This window comes from Patella vulgata, chromosome 3 (assembly GCF_932274485.2).
Source record: "Patella vulgata chromosome 3, xgPatVulg1.2, whole genome shotgun sequence".
NCBI lineage: Eukaryota > Metazoa > Mollusca > Gastropoda > Patellidae > Patella > Patella vulgata.
In genome coordinates, this window is record NC_065881.2 from 33,631,058 (window position 1) to 33,657,968 (window position 26,911).

Genomic DNA, 26,911 nt, shown 5'->3' on the forward strand with positions numbered 1-26,911 from the left:
CATATTTTAGTGACGTCACAAGAAAAAATGCAATCATAAATCGGAGAAGCCCAAAGGGCTATAGTGGAATATAATCAAGTGTAATCACTGACTGTCTTGTACAATTGGGAAATGAATCGTAATCATGGTATTCATAATTGTCCCCCGCCTTTCGAAGAAAGCAGGGGACTATTAAAATGGGTTCATCTGTCTGTCTATCAGTCCGTCTGTCTGTCTGTCCGTCTGTCTGTCTGTCCGTCACACTTTTTGGGACACAATAACTCTCTTTCTAATTGAGCTACAATGTTCAAACTTCGTGTAGGTGTTTATTAGGTCACTGCCTTGATGGAGTTCGAAGATAAGCATTTTGGGCTTAGAGTAAGCAGAGATAAGCAATTTGATTGGTTGATCGATGCTTTGGGACACGATAACATTAGTTCTAATTATAGAATGACCCGTGCACCGTACTGAAAGTTGGTCTCGACATGGTGAATGTACACGCTTCAGTGGCTTATCTTGAAGTGATTTCTCGCATACACTATGCACTATGATAACACTCAGCGGAAGAGTCTATGATACTATAAATAGCCATAGCACGTGCAATTCTCTATACATCTATCAACTATTACAGCTGTAAAAAATCTATTGTTGACGATTCTGAATAGCAGTAATATTTAGCTTACTGGTTATTACAGCAGCTTTAGAAATTACGTTCGTTTTATTTTATAAATTGCTTTATCATTAACTGTACCATTAGGAGCGGCATCTTTTGCTTTAGTACAAATAATGTTAATGTTCTTTATTTCACTTTTTATACGCCCACATAGAAATGTGGATGTATATTGCCGCGCGCCCGTCCATACGTCCGTCCATCGTCCACAATGTCATCCAATTGTTTTAAAATTGATATATGTTGTTTACATTAGTGAGATGAAGAAGCCTATTTAATTTCAATAATTTCCATTTATAACATCTAGAGTTATGGCCCTTATTTCACTTTGTTGAACCTTGTGAACGCTCTAATGCCAAAAGTTAACATCCGATCTTTGTGAAATTTATATGCAATATTAAAATTAGGGAAACGAAGAAGCCTATTGAATTTCAGCAATTTCCATTTATTACTTCTAGAGTTATGGCCCTTTTTTCACTTTGTTTAACCTTGTGAACGCTCTAACCCCAAAAGTTATCATCCTATATTTCTGAAATTTATATGCATTATTTTAATTAGTGAAATGAAGAAGCCTATTTAATTTCAATAATTTCCGTTTATAATAATAATAATAATATCTTTATTTTGAAAGGGTGAACAAACTAGGTCCGATATGTATGGACCTTTCTGACACGTTGTGCCCTTTATAACAAAAACAATAAAAATAACAATGGTTATCAATTGACATATTGAAATGAACATTAAACATAATGGCTTACATATCGATCTTGCACCAATTATGTACCGTGTGGTACATGTATTACCGGTAGTATTAGTAAGATGATGATTTAGGTTTGAAACATATTATTAGTAATAAGTCTTCGAAAAGAATGAACATTTCTGCAATTTGTTTTTATGGTTTCAGGTAAATCATTCCACAATTTTGCACCTTTATAACGCAAACTATTCTTAATAATAGCTAAATTCGGTCTGAAAAGGGTCAGTCGAGAGTTAATACTGCTATAAGGTGTCTTATAATTCAATAATAGATTAGATAAATAACTTGGACAAACATTGTTAAGTATTATATATATGAAAATAAGTTTGTTTAACTTATGTCTTGACTCTATATTCAGCAGCTTGCATTTCCTTAGAAAAGGGGGCAAGTCAGTAGAATGTTCTTGGCTTGTTTCACTTTGTTGTACCTTGTGAACGCTCTAATGCCAAAAGTTAACATGCGATCTTTGTGAAATTTATATGCAATATTTAAATTGGGGAAACAAAGAAGCCTATTGAATTTGAACAATTTCCGTTTATTACTTTTAGAGTTATGGCCCTTGTTTCACTTTGTTTAACCTTGTGAACGCTCCAACCCCAAAAATTATCATCCTATCTTTCTGAAATTTATATGCATTATTTAAAGATACATTATGGGAGATTTTAATAGAGAGTTGGCCATTCTTGCTATAACAGTTCAAAAATAAATGATGAAAGAAGAATTTATTGAAAATTTCAGTCAAATTACTTTATTCTGAACAAAGTTATCACTATTGTAATTTTTGACTAGAAATGGGAGTCAATTCTCTCTTCACCGTCTCCGAGAATAGACGATCGTTTGATTGACAGGCGTTAACTCCACCTACATAATCTCGATTATCAAGTAATATTTTCAATGGCTGTGGTTTGAGACGGGGTTGCAATTCAATTCGTATCACATTTATTTTTACTACAAATTAAAAATAAGACTTTTAATATATAGATAAGAAGCGAAAGTTTGAAAGGAATGGACCAAATCAATGAGCATATTGTTAGCCTGCGTGTACTCTTGTACTGTAACTGGTAGGCCTGCGTAACTCCCGAAGAACAGTGATCCAATGGAGCTGCAATTCAACTGGGGTGATGTTAATTAGCTGCGATGTTTATCAATTTCTATAATTTTTCTGTAAACGCAAGTGACAAAAGAGCGTAGCTTATAATACTGACACCCAAACTCTCATTTTAACCACAACTAAACATAATATCAAGGCCGTATACATATATATCGAACTTTCAATCAAATTGACTGACATGCGGCCTCGCTCAACAGTGGTCTCGCTTCGTACAATCTATCATTTAGCCTCGATCTAAAATTATTTCCGGGAGTATGACTTCAACGTAACGGTTAATCTCCGCTTACGACGCCATTTAAAAATTTAATCAATCAACGAAATCCTGTTTAAATCCAAGCCATCCATGGGTCTACAGAGTTGATTTTGTGCTTGTTGTGTAAAAAAAGATCTAATTTATAATTTCTATGACATCTGAAGCCTAAATAAAGACTTGCAATAATCAGATTTATCTCTTGCATAATGTATGTTTAAATTAGTGAAACGAAGAAGCCTATTGAATTTCAGCAATTTCTGTGTATTACGTCTAGAGTTATGGCCCTTGTTTCACTTTATTGAACCTTGTGAACGCTCTAACACCAAACGTTATCATCCGATCTTTCTGAAATTTATATGCATTATTTAAATAAGTGAAATGAAGAAGCTTATTGAATTTCAGCAATTTCTGTGTAATACATCTAGAGTTATGGCCCTTGTTTCACTTTATTGAACTTTGTGAATGCTCTAACATCAAAAGTCATCTGCCGATCTGTATGAAATTTACATGCGTCATTTAAATTAGTAAAGAGAAGAATCCTATTGAATTTCAGAAATTTCCGTTTATTACTTCTAGAGTTATTGCCCTTTTTTAACTTTGTTCAACCTTGTTAATGCTCGATTGATGAAAGTTATCATTCGATATGTATGAAATTTATATGCATCATTTAATTTTGAGAAACAAAAAAGCCTGTCAAATTTCAACAATTTCTGTAGATTACTTCCAGAGTTGAGACCCCTTGTTTCAATTTGTAGAACCTTGGGAATCCTCAAACGGCAAAAAATATAATCTGATCTGTATGGAACTGTCTTCTAAAGGCCCCCAATTACCTACAAACGGCAAAAAATATAATCTGATCTGTATGGAACTGTCTTCTAAAGGCCCCCAATTACCTACAAAGGAATAAATATGCGACAACCCTTGTCGACCGCTCGGACGATTTAGCTGCTGTGGCCGTATGTTTCGTTGCCTGGCAACCTATCTTTCATAATTCTACTTTCATTTTACCTTTATCATTTTACTTTCACTTTGTTTATTCTCGGCCAATGCAGGGATCGAACACCTGAAACCTCCAAGCTAGCGAGCAAGCGTCTTACCCACTTAGCCACCGTGACCCCCCTGTAATTAAGTGAGAGTGTTGAAATTTGGTGTATAGTTTTATTACATCAGTACCTTGACTAAGTTTGATAATGAGCATTTTCTGCTCAGGGTAAGCGGAGCGATAAGCAATTTCATTTATCGATAATTTGGAACACAATAACTCTCATTCTAATTGAGCTATAATGTTCACACTTGGCGTAGGTGCCTATTAGGTGAATGCCTTGATGGAGTTCGAAGATGAGAATTTTCGGCTTGAGGTAAGCAGAGGTAAGCAATTTGATTGGTTGATATACATGAGACACAATAACTTTTGTTATAATTAAGTGAGAGTGAGGACACTTGGTGTATAGCTTTATTACATCAATACCTTGACTAAGTTTGATTATGAATATTTACTGCTGAGGGTAAGCAGAGCGATAAGCAATTTGATTGGTCGAGACTTTGGAACACAATAACTGTCCTTCTAATTGAGGTAGAATGTTTAAACTTGGTGTAGGCGTTGATTAGGTGAATGCTTTGATGGAGTTCTATGATGAACATTGTCTGCTTACTGTAAGCAGAAATAAGTAATCTGATTGGTTGATGCTTTAAGGCACGATAACTTTGGTTATAATGAAGTGAGAGCGATGGAACTCCGAATATAGATTCATTATATCATTACCTTGACTAATTTCGATGGTGAGAATTTTCTGCTTAGGCTAATGAGCGATAAGCAATTTGATTGGTCAAGACTTTGCAACATAACAACTCTGCTTTTAATTGAGGTAGAATGTTTAGACTTGATGTAGATGTTCATTAGGTGAATGTCTTGACTGAGTTCATTGATTAACATTTCGAGCTGAAGCTAAGCAATGCTTTGGGAAAAGATAATCTTGATTCTATCTGATAGAGAGTGATGAAAATTAAATGTGCGATTAATAAATGTGTGTCATCTATTTATTTTGGGATTTCGGTGGAAGACATCAGGCTCACTGTTGGCTTGTTCGATCAGTAATAGATACATGGTAGGTGTATGGTTGATTATAATAATCATTGGAGCCAGCTCAAATTGTGCCACTGTGATGTGACACACAATTCAACTCAGATATGATGGTAATCAAGAAATTGAAAAATGTTTTAGTGTGTGTGACACATAAACGGTAATAATATATATAAAAAGTGTATATAGAGACTGGCTTCAATTACATACCTCTATGTTACTTCATTTTATGTTTAGGGGTTTGCTATGTATTTTGTAATTTATATTTTCAGTTCCAAAGCCAGGTTATGGACCGAGTTATGGGCTATCACCAAGAGCAACCACGCTTCCTCTTTCTGGTGTTTATGGTGCTAGAGTAGACTATGTATGTTAATTTCAATTTGTTTATTTCAATTGACTCATTATTAAAGACTTTATATCACATAGCATTTGATCTTACAACATCCTAGAGATCTTTAGACCATTAAATTCTAATTCTAACCTTGCAAGGGTTTAGTGTACAAAAAAATCATCCAATACGATAAAGGGGAATTAAAATAGTGTATATTGCATATATTAAGAAATACACTTCTGTACCGTTATAGATGTTCATGTGGACATATATTATTGTCGCCCCAGTCCGCCCGTCCACAATTTGTTGCGGACATTCTACAGGTCACAATTCTTATCCAATTGTGGCAAAACTTGAAATATAGGTTTATCTCTAAAAGATCTTGGTTTCTTTTGCTATTGGCATGTATCAGATCAAAACTTCATGGATTATGGCCCTTGATTGTACGAAAAATCACGTATTTAGCTTGTGGACACTCCAGAGGTCATAATTTTCATCTGAATTTGATGAAACTTAAAATACATGTTTATAATCCAAAGATCTTGGTTTCTTTTGGTGTTTGCGCATATCTGATCGTAACTTCCTGAACTATTACCCCTGATTGTACGAAAAATCGCATTTTTAGCTTGTTCTCCCTCTAGAGGTCACAATTATTATCAGATTTAAAAAAAAAACGTTTGAATATATCACTGTTATGCCATAATGATGGTTGAACTCGAATTTCGTGAAAATCAAATGTAAACTGCCGTACAAAATGGCCGCCCCTCGTACGCAAATAGTGTAAAAATATGGTACATCAAGGTTATGGACCCTCTACAGGTCATAATTTTGATTCAATTTTGATGAAACTTGAAATACATGTTTATAACCCAAGACTCTTGGTTCCTTTCGATATTAATGCATATCAGATTGTAACTTTTTGATGTATGGCCCTTGATTGTACGGAAAATTGCATTTCTAGCTCGTGGTCCCTCTAGAGGTCACAATTTTTATCCGATTTAAAAAAAACATTTGAATACATCACCGATACACCCTAATGATGGTCGAGTTCGAATTTCATGAAAATTGGACCAAAACTGCAAGACAAAATGGCCGCCCCTCGTACGCAAATACATGTAGTGTAAATATATGGTATATCAAGGTTGTGGACCCTCTAGAAGACAATTTTGATGGTACTTTAAATACATCTTTATAACCCAATGATCTTGGTTCCTTTCGATATTCGGATCTTACTTCCTGAATTATGGCCCTTAATTGTACAAAAAATCACGTTTTTAGCTTGTGGTACCTCTAGGCCTCTATAGGTAACAATTTTTATCCGATTTAAAAAAAATCATTTGAATATATCATCGATACACCCTAATGACGGATGACTTCGAATTTTGTGAAAATGGGACCAAAACTGCCGGACAAAATGTCCACCCCTCGTATGCAAATAGCGTAAATATATGGTATATCAAGGTTGTGGACCTTTTAGAAGGCACAATTTTGATCTGATATCGGATCATAACTTCCTGAATTATGGCCTTTGATTGTACGAAAAATCATGTTTTCAGCTTGTGGTCCCTCTAGATATCACAATTTTTATCCGACTGAAAAAAACGTTTGAATATATCACCGTTACACCCTAATGACGATTGACATCGAATTGTGTGAAAATGGGACCAAAACTGCTAGACAAAATTGCTGAAACTTTTACGCAAATAGTGTAAATGTATGATATATCAAGGTTGTGGATCCTTTAGAGGCCACAATTTTGATCCGATTTTGATGAAACTTGAAATACATGTTTATAATCCAAAGGGGGTTCCTTTTGATATTTACGCATATCAGATCGTAACTTATTGATTTATGGTCCTTAGCTTGTTCTCTATCCATCTCTTGCAAAATGTAGGTGTATCTTGTCTTGCAACCACTGGTGTTATCAGTGCTCCCTCTGGGTTTCATTTTTTTTCTGCTAAATTTTCATTTTAATTTATTAGCCATATATTTTCTCCGCCAAAATAAAGAACAAATATATCTATTAGTTTTTTTCAGTACTTTCTTTCTACATAAGTACATACAATATACATATGATATTACAATTTACAATATTCTACTTTGCTTTGCAGAAGCCCATTTTTTGAAAGATTTTTTTAACATCTTGGTTAACCACTTTTCTATTACTTAGTAACATTAAATTACACAGTGTATTTTTTTTTAATGAATATCTGTATATCTGAAAATTTCCATTCATCCTTAAAAGATCTACCTTTTCAGTATGCGCTTAAACAAAAATGGATAATCGAGACTATGTTTTTTTTATTGTAGTCTACCGACTTTAGTAATGATGATCGAGGCTAGGCCTAAAATCGCGGTTATTCTATTCACGTTATCTAGTTTTAACTATTATAGTGAGAACGGCCGGTTCTTTATCTAATCTCCCATAATGCCCCTTTAAGATTTTTCTTTTTCGAAATTTTTTTCTGTCGCGAACTTTTGAGGTAGCCTAATGCAGACCTATTGTAGAAGTTGATATAGCTTCAACATTCAAGGATGTAATAATATTAGATGGACGAGAGCTGATGATGTCAGTATCATCTGTAGACTTGGAGCATTTTGGTGGTGATATACTAAAATAATCTGACATTCTTCTATCGGACGTTGACAAAGGCTGTTCAATTTTTCGCTTACGACCCATGGCATGTGATTTGGTGATAACTGACTTTCGACAACCCAAAGAATATATACGCAAAGATAAACTGTAACAACAAACCTGGCTTCATTTATTAACAATACGGGCAACAGAAGTAAGAAAAAGATAAAACAGACGTCATAATTCAATAATACCAAACAAATCGAACGAGTATTATTCAAAATAGTCACCGATTCGTATTTGAAGACAAATAATTAAATCTTTTGTCTCTTAATTAGTTTATTTCTACTCTAATGAAATACTAATCAACACTAATCCGAGATTGATCAAGAGACAAAAGATATCTATATTATTGACACCTAATTGATTGATAACTGACTCAGTTAAGCACATAATAGACTGTAACGTGTATATATGCACGGCGTGGAAATCAAAGCTTTGTGGCAAGAAAAATTTATCGCCACAGTTAAAAAAGAATCGCCATACAGGAAAAAGTTATTTTGCCAAAAATTTCGCCAGATTGAATATTTTATCGCCAAAATTATATTTTTATTGCAATAGGTGGCGATGGCGATCGACAGCGTGAGCGCTGGGTGTTATAATGTTATAGGAACAATAATGTTGTGATTGACCAAATCATCGGCTTTTAAGTTCTCATATTTTCTCAAATTGTAGTGGGATCTTGGTATTTTTGGGGTTTGGGGGATTTAAGTAAGACTCCCCATGTGTTAATCATTTCAAAGATTAATAATAATATGTTATTATTTTTATACGCCCACATTGAAATGTGGTCGTATATTGTCGTCGCCCCCGTCGGTCCGACGTCCACAATTGCTTGTGGACGCTCTAGAGGCCAAAGTTAATATCCGATTGACCTTAAATTTATACACAGTGTTTAAGGTCTTGAGACGAAGAAGTCTATTGATTTTCAGCGATTTCCGATAATTACTGCCAAAGTTATGGCCCTTAATCACTTCAAAAAATCTTGTGGACGCTCTAGAGGCCAAAGTTAATATCCAATTGACCTTAAATTTATACACAGTGTTTAAGGTCATGAGACAAAGAAGCCTATTGATTTTCAGCGATTTCCAATAATTACTGCCAGAGTTATGGCCCTTGATCACTTTGAAAAATCTTGTGGATGCTCTAGAGGCCAAAGTTAATATCCGATTGACCTTAAATTTATACACAGTGTTTAAGGTCATGAGATGAAGAAGCCTATTGATTTTCAGTGATTTCCAATAATTACTGCCAGAGTTATGGCCCTTGATCACTTTAAAAAATCTAGTGGATGCTCTAGAGGCTAAAGTTAATATCCAATTTACTTTAAATTTATACACAGTGTTTGAGGTTATGAGATACTGCCAGAGTTATGGCCCTTGATCACTTCAAAAAATCTTGTGGACGCTCTATAGGCCAAAGTTAATATTTGATTGACTTTAAATTTATCACAGTGTTTAAGGTCATGAGACCAAGAAGCCTATTGGTTTTCAGCGATTTCCAATAATTACTGCCAGAGTTATGGCCCTTGATTTTCAACGATTTAAGCTCTAAAGGCTAAAGTTATCATCCGATTGACTTCAGATTGATACACAGAGTTTAAGATCTTGAGACGAACAAGTATATTGATTTTCAATGAATTTTTATGACTTGAACAAATCCATGATATTAAAAGTTTTGTATACAAAACGTTAGCATGGGGCAGAACTTTATAAAAACCAAACAAATTCTAATGGTTTTCTGATAATTACTTCATGAGTCGTTGCTCTTAATCAGATTTTAGTGTATTATAAATGTTTCATTACCGAAAAAAGTAAGAATATGCGACAACTCTTGTTGACTGCCCGGACGATTTAGCTGCTGTGGGCGTATGTTTCGTTGCCTGGCAACCTATCTTTTTGATCATTTAGAAATATAAACATAAAATGTATTAATATCAAGTTTAAAAGATGTTTAATAGTGTTTTATATACTAACTTTGCTCAACCTGTTAAAATATGCAATTAAATGTGGTTGTATATTGCTGTCGTCCCCGTCCATCCGCCGTCCACAATTACTTGTGATCACTCTACAGGCAAAAGTTATTATCAGATCTCTATGAAATTTAAATGCATCCTTCAATTTAGTGAAATTTACATTTATTACGTCTAAAGTTATCACCCTTGTTTCACTTTGTTGCACCCTGTGAACGTTCTTACGAAAAAGTTATCATCCGATCTGTATGAAATTTATATGAATCATTTAAATTAGTGAAACGAAGATGCCTATTAGATTTCAGCAATTTCCGTTCTATTACTTTTAGAGTTTCACTTTGTTGAACCATGTGAACACTCTAATGACAAAAGTTATAATCCGATCTGTAAGAAATTTATGTGCATCATTTGAATTCGTGAAATGAAGATGCCTATTAAATTTCAGCAATTTCTGTTAATTATGTCTAGAGTTATGACCAGGGCTTCCACTTCAAAATTTTCACTGCCGCACGAAAACTTTTCAAAGTAAATTCATATTTCATGGGGTTTTTTCATGGTAGGGTATTGTGAATTCACGTGTCTATACGACTTTGTCACCAAGGGGTGCACAAAAAAATATATTTTACTTAAAAATGAAATATTAGTAAGGCTCATGATAATTATTTAATAATTAAATATTCCGTTTTGGCTACTTAAATAACGAAATAGTTGAATTGGCCGGAGAAAAACCATTTCAGTAGCTCACATGTAATTAACACGTGCTCTATAGAAAACACACTGACCTGGATAATTTTGAGTTGTAATACAATAACTTTGAAATGAAGATAAATATATAATTATCCATGGCATATATCTCACATTAGACCATCTCTTACAGAATTACGGGCTGCAGAATTGTGACGTAAATCCTAATAATGTATAACTAAATGACTAACGGATAACTAACTTCACGGCTAGCGACACTAGCGCCCCCTAGAATATGGTCGTGTATAAGAGTAACCGTATATACACAACATTTCTTCTACACGTGGAATTATCAATATTGCTGCACAATTATAGAACTGGAATACGTATTTTTCTTAATTGTTCGGTAAGCAAGTTAACTAATCTCTAGATTTTATTTCAACAATTTCCACAAGGCCGTAATACCGCTATAAACATTTTTAAATGCATTTCTTACGTAATTTCTATGCTTTTTTTATTTTATATGACAGTTCATATCAATTGCCCTTTTTCGAAGATCATAATAACCTTGTTTACATTGTGCCTGACCGTAATAGCGGTAAACGGCTTTGTTGTTGAAAATTCTTATGACACGTGGGCAATACGTGAATGATTAACAATGGGCCGCTTCACGCCGTTGATTAGATTCCCACTTATCAAATTAACATTTATTGTTCTACTACCAGACACTCATTAATTATCAACACAACACTCAGTATAATCTGTTGACGACTATATATACAACTCTATATATAACACCAATCACGAGATTGGCTTCTAGACGACGTGCATTCTTGTATAGTTACACAGTGAAGGTCGATCGTAGCCATGTTTGAAATTTTTTTTTTTTTTTTTAAAAAAAAGACCCTCTTTCCGGCGTGCAAAATGACCGTTAGGTCAGATTTAGGAACGGTCATTTTCCATAGCCGTAGGTCTAGACCGGCATATACGGCCGATGTGGAACCCATGGTTATGACCCTTGTTTCACATTTTTGAACCCTGTGAACGCTCCAACTATGGCCTACTCTTATAATGAATTCCAACTGCCAAGGGATCTTTTACGTGCATGCCAATGTATACACGGTACCTCGGTTTTTGATCCCATCCGAATGACTAGACAGCTGTCATTGTCAGGCCATCCGTCCTGCACTACTGACATGGGGGAAACCACATCAGAAAATCCTGATGAACTTTCTCGGCCAATGCAAGGATCGAACACCCGACCTCCAGGCTAGCCAGTCAGGATCTTCCCCACTTAGCCACCGTGGCTCCACGATCGAACGACAAAAGTTATAATCTGATCTGTATGAAATTTATATGCATCATTTAAATTAGCGAAACAAAGAAGCCTATTGAATTTCAGCAATTTGCGTTTATTACGTCTAGAGTTATGGCCCTTGTTTCAGATTGTTGAACCTTGTGAGTGCTAGAACAACAAAATTTATTACTTGATCTGTATAAAATTTATGTGCGTTATTTAAATTAGTAAAACAAAAAAGTCTGTTGAATTTCAACAGTTTCTGTTAATTACTTCCAGAGTTAAGGCCCTTATTTCAGTTTGTAGAACCTTGTAAACACTCAAACGCTGAAAATTATAATCTGGGTCCGTATTCAAAGGTTTTCTTAAAGTTCAGTAAAAATACTTAATTTTCCCACTTAAGGCAGCAGTTAATTAATTGTCAGTTTTTCATGACCTGAGTTTGTGAAATATACATGCTACATGCGGTAATTATTAATTATTGAGATGAATTCAATTTTTTTTTATTTTAATGCTGTTTCTATTTCGGCAATAGCTAATGTCAGTTACTTGGTCGTTGAAAACCCAGCGGTAACCAGTGTCTACGATTTATTCACATTTATTAAATATTTATAGATTAAAATATCTGTTGCACAATATAGCTGGTCATCGGAAGACTTTATCATAATAAATAAGTTTAAATTATTAGTGATATGCTTCTTTAATTCATTCATTCTTGGCATTTCATTTCTTTTAATCCTTCTCTACTTTGACAGGTTACGAAATGACCTGTTTCAAACTGGTTGATAATTTGTTCTGACATAAATATTTAAAAGCATACCCTTGTATTTTTAAATACAAAATAAGTTAGATTATTTAACAGGTCAGACACAGAATTTACTACACACATGGTCGTTTCTCTAGCCGTGAGGGAAGATAATACCAATGCCATGGCAATAGCCCGTATGTTAATTGTCGTCAACTTTGAACCCATCATCGGCACATGGCATCATGATAATATAAGTACTTTTATTTTTTTGTCTATCTTAATCAAACTGTTTACATTTATTTGTATCTCAGTGTCGTTTTGAGACTGTTTATATAGTGTCGTTAATAAAATACTGTGAAAGGCGTGAAGCAGCGTCAACCAGTCGGTATCGCATGATCGAGGCTATCTCATGGTGGCAGTTCTGGGACTGTTGCTAGTTAGTAAATAAAATAATTTAGCAGGAATTGAAAGATAATTATATCTTTCTGTGAATTTTATTACAAATGAGAAGTGCCTTATAGAGTATATATGTGGTCTTTGGTGAATGTTGTAGCTACCATTCCTTGGTATGGATGACAGATATGATACGGCTTTATCACTTCCGGTTTTACGGATGGACTCTGTGTATTTTTTCACATTCTAGCCTACTTGACTTATCACCTACGGTGTCATGTTCATCGATAAATAGTGGATTTTCATGCATCAATTCATTGTTCATATTTAAAGGCAAACAAATATAGTTTTAAAGGACAAATTTTGGACCTCACTAAATTTGACCAGATAATTATGGAAGTGCGTAATTATTACAGATGGACATGCGGGCAGGTCATGACAAACAAACAATTAATTAACTGCGGCCTAACCAAGTGTCTTACCTTAAATCGGTATTCAAAAGCTCTATTTTACATATACTTGGCTATGTGAAAAACTTAACTGCACACTTAAAATATGGAATACCAACATTAGCCAAAAAGCATGAATTTTTATACGCCCACATTGAAATGTGGACATATATTGCCGTCACCCCTGTCCGTCCATCGTCCACAATTTCTTTTGAATGCTCTAATGGCATATGCCCAATCGGACATCAAGACATGGTGAATAATATTCAAAATTCCAAAATTAATATAGTGTACCGAGTCTATAACTACCACTCGACCTGATTATCATTGATAATAGGATGGATTGAGTAGATAATTAAGTGATCAACGTATTTATAGTGTTATACTGTCTATACACCTACCTTGATTAACTACTTAATCTGCCATGATTGACTGACTTAATCCTTTGACGGACAATTCATCAATCTAATCTTAAACAGAAACTATTGCTTCCCCTTTGTTGTACTATTCATCAATCCAATAAGAGTGATTATAATTTTATTCCACGTGTTTACCTCGTGGTTTCTCCATTGTCGAACATTTTAATCGCATTGATGTGAGCCGACAGCATCTATAAACTAGTCATAGATGTCACATATCATAAGAGTATATAACACCCTATCCGCTCTGATGACACCAAACATTAGTCAGCTGGACCTCCTTTATTATGACAAAGGGAGAAGATGACCCGCCCTCTCTTCTCACGACAGCGAAATTATAAGTGTATTTAGGAACTTTTAATATCCGAGGACTTTTTTATTTTGTGTTTTTAACAATTTTCAAGTGTAAATAATTTAATTAAATCAACCTTTTTTTGACAACAATTTTCAAGTGTAAATAATTTAATTAAATCAACATGTCCATTATATCATATTCATTGTATTGGACGTTAAATCTGTAATAAACAACAACAACATGGACAATCACTTGTCTACTATACCACCCTAGGTGGAAGTGGACGTAAAACTCTAGAAACGTACGTAATGGACAGGGATTTTGTCTGCGATATCTTTTACGTCTTTTAAGAAATTCTCATCCACAGTGGCACTTTCCCGTGATCTTGACTGCCGTACGAAAATTGCTTAGCATATAAGGCAGCACTGCGCTTACTATGAAGCTACGTACACCATATGCTGAAGTTAGCTATGCCTTTTCACAAGTGATTTAACTATCAATGTAATTTTAACTATCAATGTGTTTTGTCATCGCTACAAGTATTATTATTTCGAACGCCTTGCTTTCATTTGCTGCCGTATAAACCAAGACTTGGGAGGAATATTACTGGCCGCGGTTGAAGCAGGTACGGATCGGCAAACTTTCATTCTATCATATTACGAAAACACGTAATTTTGTAGGAATATTACTGACATACATTTGAATACCATAACCATACAGGAATAAAATATGAAAAATAGTGAGGTGTTTCTATTTCTATTACGCACGGATTTGAATATTTTATTGACTTTTAATAAAGAAAAAAACGATGTTCTGACATCACAAACTATTCTTATTTCGGAAGTTCTGCATTCATTTGCTGCCGTATAAACGGAGATGCCGAAGCAGGATCGGAAAGCTTTCATTCAATGTATTACGAAAATGCGTAATTTTGTAGGAATGTTACTGACATAAATTTGAATGCCATACAGGAATTAAATATGAAAATTAGCACGGTTCACCTGTTTTTATTACGTACGGGATTTGAATATTTTGTTGACATGTGATTTTTAATTGTGGTATGAATTAATATCCGATTGACTTTAAATTTATACACAGTGTTTAAGGTCATGAGACGAAGAAGCCTATTGATTTTCATCGATTTTCAATAATTACTACCAGAGTTATGGCCCTTGATCACTTCAAAAAATCTTGTGGATGCTTTAGAGGTCAAAGTTAATATCCAATTGACTTTAAATTTATACACAGTGTTTAAGGTCATGAGACGAAGAAGCTTTTTGATTTTCAGCGATTTCCGATAATTACTGTCAGAGTTATGGCCCTTGATCACTTTGAAAAATCTTGTGGATGCTCTAGGGGCTAAAGTTAATATCCGATTGGCTTTAAATTTATACACAGTGTTTAAGATCATGAGACGAAGAAGCCTATTGATTCTCAGCGATTTCCGATAATTACTGCCCTAGTTATGGCCCTTGATCACTTTGAAAAATCTTGTGGATGCTCTAGAGGCTAAAGTTAATATCCGATTGACTTTAAATTGATACACAGTGTTTAAGGTCATGAGACGAAGAATCCTATTGATTTTCAGCGATTTCTTATAATTTTTGCCAGAGTTATGGCCCTTGATCACTTCAAAAAATCTTGTGGACGCTCTAGAGGCTAAAGTTAATATCTGATTGACTTTAAATTTATACACAATGTTTATGGTCATGAACCGAAGAAGTCTATTGATTTTCAGCAATTTCCGATAATTACTGCCAGAGTTATGACCCTTGATCACTTTGAAAAATCTTCTGGACGCTCAAGAGGCTAGAGTTAATATCGATTGACTTTAAATTGATACACAGTGTTGAAGGTCATGAGACGAAGAAGCCTATAGATTTTCAGCGATTTCCGATAATTACTGCCAGAGTTATGGCCCTTGATCACTTTAAAAAATCTTGTGGACGCTCTAGAGGCTAAAGTTATCATCCGATTGACTTCAGATTGATACACAGAGTTTAAGGTCTTGAGACGAACAAGTATATTGATTATCAATGAAAATTTATGACTTGAACAGCTAAATCCATGATATTAAAAGTTTTGTATACTTAGCGTTAGCATGGGGCAGAACTTTATTAAAACCAAACAAATTCTAATGGTTTTCTGATATTTACTTAATGAGTTGTTACTCTTAATCAGATTTTAATGTATTATAAATGTTTCATTACCGAAAAAAGTAAAAATATGTGACAACTCTTGTTGACTGTCCGGAGGATATAGCTGCTGTAGGCATATGTTTCGTTGCCTGGCAAGCTATCTTTAATTGTGGTATGAATTCTTCTGTTTAAATAACGATAAGAGTTATGCTCCTTTATTTTTAAATCCCATCACTGGTTATGATAATTCATGAAAGGGGAATTTGTAATTCGACCAGAAGGGATTTATCAAAACAGCAGGCACGCTAATCTGCAGCAACATTGTTTGAAAACAAAATCCAGAAAAGTATTACCTCGACTAGAAACAATAAAGTTTTTGAGTGCATTGACAAATTTTGCATCAATTTTTCGGAAGAATACACAATCACTTTTAACTGTTTAAACGATCCTTTGGCATCAACCTATTTATCCGATTTGATTAAACAATATGTGCCTTCTCCTTCCTTACGTTCATCTCATAAAAACCAACTTGTATGTCCAGTACAGAGGTCAAAGTTTTGTGAGAGATCTTTTGCGTACGCAGCACCAAACGAATGGAACAAATTGCCTCTGGAAGTCCAAAATAGTCCAAACTTGGCTATATTTAAACGACGTCTAAAAACCTGTCTTTTACCCAAACTTTTGAACTATAAGTTTAAATGCTTCACTTTCCATTTGTATATTGAACTTGACTATTCCTTCATATTCTTTTGTTTATTTGTATATACATGTATATTTTTTATAATCATAGCTACGTTGTAAAGCGCCACAGAGCAGTCAGACTGACTGAATGTTCAGCGCTATAGAAAACGATTATTAAGGTAGGATCTTTCTGAAACTTTGACCTACCTCCCCCCCCCAAAAATGGGGTGCGAACGTTGATTAAATATATTTTCAACTCGTTTTTCGAATCCGAAATCACCAAATTTTACGAACAAATGCATTTGACGTACATTGCTGTAACTTTGTGACCATTTGAGCTATTTTACTAATTCTTTTTTTTTTTGAGGGGGGGGGGGGGGTACCTTGAAACATTTACTTCAAATGTGCAATTTCGGATTTTCGATTTTCGAAAATTCGTCGCTGTGATTTTGAACCGGAAGTTGAGATCAACTTGATAGCTTCTTTAATAGTTGCACGATTTTCATGAAATTTAGTATGTAAGTAGATCTTACTGATGCGACTTGAAAAATGTCATTAGAAATTTTCTAAATTATCTCCCCTTTATGAAATTAAGGATCAAAGTTTTCAAAAAAATCGACGAAATATAGGTCAGATTGTCTTGAATTTTTTTTTCTGTACTAGCTACGACACTACTGATTCGTACACAAAAAATGGAGTTTGTAGCCCAATCCGGAAGTGCCACAATCTTGAAATGTGAAATATTGGAAAGGCTTTTTGGATATTTTACTTACAGACAAAGGAATTATATTTTCCGAATCCTTGAAGGAAAGCCGATAAAATGTAGGAAGTAGAATTTTGATTTCTGGCAAATGATGGACGCCATTTTGAATTGAAAATATAGAGATGGAACTAGGATTTTAATTTTGAGACCATTTTTGGATGCACTGAGGTCGGAAATGGGGGGGGGGGGTGTAGCTGATGTTTCGAAGAGATAGGACCATTTTTTTTTATAAAAATCCACCATAACAACGTATTTAACTGGTTTTGACTTCGCGCATGCGCTACACTGGAACAAAAGTAGCATGAGTACCAAATTCCAGCGAGGAACTTTTCACATCGGTACCCAGGTGCCCTGAAAATTTCAAGGTGATACCTGCATTTGTTCAAGTTGTTTGTTCTTGTCACGGCTCCTGTCAATTTACGGCTTCTCCAAAGGGAAAAAAGTGGAATTTCACCACGACAGGGTTAATCCCGAGCTGCACTGTTATTGTTAGAATAAATAAAATGGATTTTAAGGTCTCACTTTTCTGCTCCAGTTTGGCTAAAGAGAGAGAAATTGGGTTTAACATCCACTCGACACGAACTAGGTCATTTCGGGACTAACATATGGTTTAATTTTATTTCAATAATTCGCTTGCGCGTAGGGGTCTATAGTAGTGTGAGGAAACCGGAGGACAGGGAAAAACCCACGAGGTTGGGCAGGCGACCCTACTCCTTGTTGCCTACAACATGGGAATCTAAACCACGCCAGTTGACTCAATGTCAGGGTTTATGATACAGCACACACATGCTAACCATTCGGCCATCCAACCCCTCTTTGGCTAATGAGTTTAAGTGTATATTTTGTAATCAAGGCATAATAAACAAAAATCATTGCCCCACCACCACCAGCCCATGTAATACATTAGCTTTTAATTTTGCCACAAGTAGTATGTGCATATTCTCTCTGGGGAATCTAATACCACTTCTCATTGAGATCTTAACTCAGCTAACACATTTTTGTATGTCTGTGTAATCTTTATTCAGTGGATTGAGGAAATTATTTTTTTTAAGAGTTGTTCTTAAAGATATAATTGCCCTTGGTTTCAAATATACTATTCAAAAAAAGTAGGGGATATTTGATTTTTAAGTGTTATTAAAGTCACCTAATGAAACTGACGAAGAAACAAATGACAAAATGAAATGAAGTTCACATTCATCGATTGATTCCAAATGATCGTTAGACTAAGTAAGGCACAGACTGACCATTATAAGGGTAAAATGATACCCGGGGTCAAACAGCAAAGTTACCACAGCATCACAACCAAGTCAGTAACGGGTAAATCCTCCTCTGTTTGCCAAACAAGCATTGATCCGACGTGGCATACTCCTAATGAGACGTCTAAGGTCATTTTGGTCCAGATTGTCCCATTCCTGTTGCAACGCAGCAGCAAGTTCTTGGACATTGGCAGGACGTTGTTGACGTTGACGTAACCTCTGTCCAAGCATGTCCCAGACATGCTCGATGGGGGAGAGGTCGGGACGCAGTGCTGGCCAAGGTAATGTGGTGATGTTCTGTGGTGATGTAAAGCCGTTCTTCCAGCAACAGTGATGCCTCCCCACACCATAACAGAACCACCCCCAAATCGATCATGTCTGATGATGTTAACGTCTTGGAAGCGCTCGTTTCGACGACGCCACACCCTCCTACGTCTGTCCAAAAAATCAACAGTGAACCTTGACTCATCTGAAAACATCACATTGCTCCAGCGTCGATTATCCCAGTGTTGACACCAACGACGTCTTGCCTGAATGTGATGATCTCTCAAACAAGGGATCACGCGAGGACATCGGGCGCGAAGGTGACCCCTATGCAGTCGATTCCGAATCGTCTGGCCACTCACTCTCACACCAGTGTCTGTTTGAAGACGAGCGCTGATCTGATTTGCTGTGATGACACGATTTCTCAAGGCCAAGGTACGGATAAATCGATCCTGGGCTTGAGTTGTCGCCCTTGGTCGACCTGAGCGTGGTCTGTCCAGTACAGATTGTGTATCACGGTATCTGGACCATAGCCTGCTTATGACAGACTGAGAAACATTCATCGTCCGCGCCACAACCGCCTGTGTTGTGCCGATCTGTAGCATGCCAAGGGCACGTAACCTTTCATTTTGGGTAAGCCAACGCATATCAAAATTTGTTTTCTGGTCACTAAAACAATTAAACTGATGTTTCCACCCTGGAATTCAATGCCACAATGACTGTAACATTCAAAGTCAGAGTCGTGCAAATCTTGGGTTGGACCCCCATGATGATCCCAAGCATCACCTGCATTCCATGCGGTAGCTATTGGTGCGTTTGGGCGTCACATGTAACTGGAAATGTTTCTTCTGTTAGGTTCTATAGTGACTTTTTTCGTAGTCATTTGCATATTTTAGTATTATGCCCCCAAAATCAAATATCCCCTACTTTTTTTGAATAGTATATGTACATGATTATGTGTATTTTAATTATCAAATAAAACAACCACTATTTCTTTACAATAAGATTAACAGTACATGAATTGTATTTATGATATTTAGGGTTTCACACTGCGTAGCTTGTGTGAAACACTATTGTTTTTGTTAAAATTATTATTAGGGTTTCACACTGCGTAGCTTGTGTGAAACACTATTGTTTTTGTTAAGATTATTATTCTTATTATTATTATTCAAATTCCATTTTGATTAGATCTCAGCAACTGCTTGTCGCATCGTTTCAATTTCTTCGGTTCTACTGGGAAAGTGGATGTGACTTAGAGGATAAAACTATTTTGAACGTTCTGCAACAATGCGAAATGTCCGAAATCACCGAAGCTATCATTTTTTAAAATATTGCAGTAATTTTAACAATAATTGTTGGATTTTAACTTTCGATACATTTTGGCATAGCCGGAGACAGGGCACATAGCTACGCTACTTTTGATTTTTGATTTTCGGCAAATCTTCGCAGATATTAGGCGCCAAATTTAGAAAATTTAAATTTTTTACAAAAAACTTTTTTATTTATTAATATTTTTTAGTCATGTTTTACACAGAATTAGAGAGTCATATGACTTGGTGAAAAATTTTTGTCTCCGTAATTTTCCTTTGCTGCCATTGGCTAATTCAATTTTTCAGTCCTAGATTAATTATTTATTGTTTGATTTGTATAAAACAAAGTTCATATGCTCCGTTGTCTCAATTGTCATTTTTTTTGTTACCGATAGAGTTATCTGTCGGCAGTGGAAGTGGCGTAATTTTACCAAAAACTACAATTTTTACAGTTAGGTACCATTTTTCGAAAGAAAATATTATTTTTTAAAAAACTGATATACGGTAACTAAAAGAGTGTGCCCTTTAAAGGCGCAAAAAAGTGTGGGCTCAGTTTTTTTAATTTCGATTTCATTTTTGAGCAAATTCGATAAAGAGGTGAATAAAGGTGTAAAATTGACCTATTTACAACCCATTCAGGCTTTTCAGATTTTAAAATATTTCTACGTAACTTTTATAAACTTGTAGCTATAATCCATACGAAGAAAATGTATGTTAAAATTAGTTTCTAATATAAGCAGTTGCCTAGAAATGGGCAATTTTGCATAAGTCACTGTTTTCGTTATTTTGCCTGTAGAATAGTGAATAATTATTGGATTTTCATAAAAGTGACACCATTTGATTCAAAAAGCAAGTATGCGTCATATCAAATTGATTACAATTTAAAATTGACACCGGAAGTGACGCCATTTTGTCAAAAACTGCATTTTTAACTTTTAAAATCAATATTTTTTTCAACCAAGAATTATTTAATATGTATTAATATTTTTAACTTTTGATTTAAATTAACATATTAATAAAATTCATACGGTCATATAGATATCATAAAATTGTTTCTAACTTGTTCGGTTGCGGAGAAATAGACGGTTTTCTACAAGTCACTTTTGGCGGTTTTTGGTCCATAAAAGTGTCAATTATTATTCGATTTTCATCAAATTTTCACCAGGTGATGCCCAATGTCATAGACGATGTTATAAAACTAATTTAACATTTTTAGTATCACCGGAAGTAATGTCATTTTGTCAAAAACTGTATTTTTAGACTTCAAAACAGAAATTTTATTCAAATGAGTCTGATTTGTAATGTTTTTAAAATTATGATATTTGATTCCAATCAACAAATAGAATGAACCCATATGAAACAGATACCACAAAATGGTGTCTAACTTGTACGGTTGCAGACAAATAGACGATTTTCTACAAGTCACTTTTCAAGGTTTTTGGTCTATAAAGGTGGCAATTATTATTCGATTTACATAAAATTTTCACCATGTGATGATGCTATTTCTGATTTCATAAACCAATTTAACATTTTCATTATCACCGGAAGTAATGTAATTTTGTCAGGATCACTGACATGTAACAAATGTATAAAATGAATTGATTGCTGGATTTGGTTGATTCTGCATCCATTTTTATACGCCCATTTTATACGCTTGTGGACGCTTTAGAGGCTAAAGTTAATATCCGATTGACTTAAAATTTATACACAGTGTTTAAGATTATAAGACGAAGAAACCAATTGATTTTCAGCGATTTCCGATAATTACTGTCATATGGCCCTTGATCACTTCAAAAAATCTTGTGGACACTCTAGAGGCCAAAGTTAATATCCGATTGATCTTAAATTTATACACAGTGTTTAAGGTCATGAGACGAAGAAGCCTATTGATTTTCAGCGATATCCGATAATTACTACAAGAGTTCTATCCCTTGACCACTTCAAAAAATCTTGTGGACGCTCTAGAGGCCAAAGTTAATATCCGATTGACTTTAAATTAATACACAGTGTTTAAGGTCATGAGACGAAGAAGCCTATTGATTTTTAGCAATTTCCGATAATTACTGCCAGAGTTATGGCCCTTGATAACTTCAAAAAAGCTTGTGGACGCTCTAGAGGCCAAAGTTAATATCCAATTGACTTTAAATTTATACACAGTGTTTCAGGTCATGAGACGAAGAAGCCTTTTGATTTTCAGCGATTTCTGATAATTACTGCCAGAGTTATGGCCCTTAATCATTTTGAAAAATCTTGTGGACGCTCTAGAGGCCAAAGTTAATATCCGATTGATCTTAAATTTATACACAGTGTTTAAGGTCATGAGACGAAAAAGCCTATTGATTTTCAGCGATTTCTGATAATTACTACCAAAATAATGGCCCTTGATCGCTTAAAAAAATCTTGGGGACGCTCTAGAGGCCAAAGTTAATATCCGATTGACTTTAAATTCATACACAGTGTTTAAGGTCATGAGACGAATAAGCCTATTGACTTTTAGCAATTTCCGATAATTACTGCCAGAGTTATGGCCCTTGATCACTTTGAAAAATCTTGTGGACGCTCTAGAGGCCAAAGTTAATATCCGATTGACTTTAAATTTATACACAGTGTTTAAGGTTATGAGATGAAGAAGCCTATTGATTTTCAGCGATTTACGATAATTAATGCCATGGTTATGGCCCTTGATCACTTTGAAAAATCTTGTGGACGCTCGAAAGGCCAAAATTAATATCCGATTGACTTTAAATTTATACACAGTGTTTAATGTCATGAGAAGAAGAATCCTATTGATTTTCACCAATTTTCGAAAATTACTGCCAGAGTTATGGCCCTTAATCACTTTGAAAAATCTTGTGGATGCTCTAGAGGCCAAAGTTAATATCCGATTGACCTTAAATTTATACACAGTGTTTAGGATCATGAGACGAAGAATCATATTGATTTTCAACGATTTCCGATAATTACTTCCAAAGTTATGGCCCTTGATCACTTTGCAAAATCTTGTGACGCTCTTAAGGCTAAAGTTATCATCTGATTGACTTCAGATTGATACACAGAGTTTAAGATCTTGAGAGGAACAAGTATATTGATTTTCAATGAATTTTTATGACTTGGAACAGCTAAATCCATGATATTAAAAGTTTTGTATACAAAACGTTAGCATGGGGTAGAAGTTTATAAAAAACAAACAAATTCTAATGGTTTTCTCAGTTGTTGCTCTTAATCAGATTTTAGTGTATTATAAATGTTTCATTACCGAAAAAAGTAAAAATATGCGACAACTCTTGTTGACTGCCCGGACGATTTAGCTGCTGTGGACGTATGTTTCATTGCCTGGCAACCTATCTTATTTCATGTGTGCAATGCTTATGTGGAAACCTGTTTAACTGTTTCATTGGTACCGGAAGTGACATAAGTTCAAGGGTAATGTGGCACCGGTGAAACCCGTCATTACTGCTTCGCAGTTCTAGTTAGGGTTTCACACTGCGTAGCTTGTGTGAAACAATATTGTTTTTGTTAAGATTATTATTAAGCTTTCATATGTATTACATATGAAAGCTTATTGTTTCTGTTAAGATTATTAAGCTTTCATATGTATTACATATGAAAGCTTATTGTTTCTGTTAAGATTATTATTATTATTATTATTATTATTATTTTTTTTTGGTGTTTTTCCTGCAAATCTTATATCTCAGAATCTAACCGTGGGATCTTTCTGAAACTTTGACCTACCCCCCCCAAGAATGGGTGGTGGCTTTGGAATAGGTATGTTTTCAAAATGTTTTACACATCAGAAATCACCGAATTTTACGAACGAATGAATTTGACCTACATTGCTGTAACTTTGTGACTTTTTGACCTATTTTACTAAAAAAAAAATTCTTTGAGTACCTTGAATCATTTACTTCAAATCTGCTATTTCGGATTTTCGAATTTCAAAAATTCGTTGGTGTGATTTCGAACCGGAAGTTAAAATCAACTTGACAACTTCTTTAATAGTTGCACAATTTTCATGAAATTCAGTATATAAGTAGATCTTACCGATACAACTTGAAAAAAGTCATTAGAAATTTTCTGTATTATCTCCCCTTGATGAAATTAAGGATCAAAGTTTTAAAAAAAATCAACGAAATATAGGTCCGATTGCCTTGAAATTGTATTTCTTTACTACTGATTCGTACACAAAAAATGGAGTTTGTAGCCCAAACCGGAAGTGCCACCATCTTGAAATGTGAAATATCGCTAAGGCTTTTTTGATATTTTACTTACAGACAAGGGGATGATTTAGGTCAACTGATGGACGCCATTTTGAATTGTAAATGAAAAGTAGTGAAAAATCCACATTAATGGGCTTGAAAACATACACAATTGGTCGTGACTTAGAGAATGTGTCTCCTATTACTGAAATTATTACATTTCAGGATAGCCTGGATCATGGTCGAGTGTTTGGTATTTGAATATTTCAAAAATTCGAATTTCTCCTTTGATGTTTTCCGTGCCGACAAGGTTGTTTTCGAGTTTAACTGGTTTTGAATTCGCGCATGCGCTACACAGGAACCAACGGTACCATGAGTACTAAATTCCGGCGAGCAACTTTTCACGTTGGTACCTAGGTACCCTGAAAATTTCAAGGTGATACCTGCATTCGTTCAAGTCGTTTGTTCTTGTCACCTGCCTTTCGTCGTTTCAATTTACGGCTTCCATGAGGGGAAAAAAGTGGAATTTCGCCGTGACACCAGCACCGATTGTCCGAAAACCATGAAATTTGGACACAATACGCCCATTACCACCCTGGACTCTTTGCTTTACCCCCATTTTGATCCCATTAAAAAAAAAAGAGTTTTAGCAAAAAAACAATTTTCGGAATTTAATATTGGTTTTAACCCTGTCATACCCAGACATGATATACATATTATTATAATCCCTATGAAATATTTTAATTATTTACTGCTATAATATGAATTATCACTTATTCCCCGTTAAATAAATATCGGTCACCGGGCGCAGCTGTACAACTTCAAGGACCCTGGCCTCAAGTGCATGGGACCAACTCTACATTTTCTGAAATGTCAATAAAAGCCCTGGAATGATTTCATTTTGAAAAAAATAATCAGAAAGTAAATCTATTTTTATTTATATGCTATTTGTTGCCAGAAAATATATTTTGTTACTAGTCTAATTCAAATTTAAAAATAAACAATATTTTTTCTGAAAATCAATGTCGAAATTTAGTGTATCATATATGATACAATGGGTCTGAGGCATATTTTATTGATATATAGAAATTAATGCAGTGTTCTCATTATGTGTTAAAAGAGTGCCAGAAATGTCTCAAAATTCGGCCATTTGTGTATTTAGTATATCAAGTATATGCGTGTATTACAAAGCCCTGATTTGTGTGATTTGTGTACACCCCGCTCCCCCCCCCCCTCCTACTCGTGTCACTATCATGTACATATCAATTCTGCTGCCAACCCACCCACGCGAACATGACTAAATTATGAAACGTCTAGTCGTTTGTATGTTACAACAAAACGAGGCCAGCGTGGCTCATTTGTGCAGAACAGAAGGCTCTGCAAGGATTAGTGTCTAGTCGTTCGGATGGTACGAAAACCCGAGGTCAAAGTGGTTCCCCGTTGGCAGTGGTGAAGTATGGAAGGCCTAGCAAGGATCTGTGTCTAGTCGTTTCGATGGGACGAAAAACGCCCGTCCCCTCGTCCATGGATTAGTGCCTAGTCGCTTGGATGGTATGCAAAACAGAGGTCCCCGTTCTCTCCCTTTGTCCGTGGTTCTTGACCGGAGTTTTTTGGGTAGGACGAAAAATTGAAATCCTGTGTGCATATTGGCGTGCACGAAAAATAACCCTTTGGATTTGGAATTTTATGCATCCACCCCACCCTCGAACAACGCTTAACATAACATTTTGTTTTCACTACCTACATTGTAAAATTTGTTTGATTTCAGATGACTTAGCCCCGGTTTTTCACAGTGAAAGATTTTGATGAAACTTGACATGCATGTTTATAACCCAAAGAAATGGTTCCTTTCGATATTTGCTCATATCGAATCGTAACTTCATGAATTATGGTCCCTGATTGTAAGAAAAATCACTTTATATTTCGCGTGTTCTCTATCTATCTCTCGGAAATGGAATATGGAAATACACAAGCTAGCTAGTGTATTACAGGGTGGTGGTGGTGGGGATGAGGTCTTCTATTAGCAATGATTTTTTGACTACAAAATATATGCTCTAACTCATTACTCAAACTACAGCAAAAAAGCGGTACCGTAAACCCGATTTTATATATTCTTACAATAGCAACGCACTTCGGGATTAACTTAGAAATGGTTCCACTACTGATGTCTTCCGCCTTACTCCTGCCACAGTAGTGGCTTGTCCTACGGAGTTCCTTTCCGCAAGTTTTT

The 26,911-nt window shown here is 35.1% G+C and overlaps 1 protein-coding gene across 3 annotated transcripts in view; it reads left to right on the forward strand.

The window, feature by feature from the left end:
- Window positions 1–26,911, forward strand: part of LOC126816708 (uncharacterized) — a 339,811-nt gene that overhangs the window by 180,299 nt on the left and 132,601 nt on the right. For all 3 annotated transcript variants that reach the window (XM_050543456.1, XM_050543454.2, XM_056099895.1), the window contains exon 10: window positions 5,123–5,214. In XM_050543456.1, the coding sequence (XP_050399413.1) occupies window positions 5,123–5,214 (92 nt within the window). The remainder of the gene's footprint in view (window positions 1–5,122; window positions 5,215–26,911) is intronic.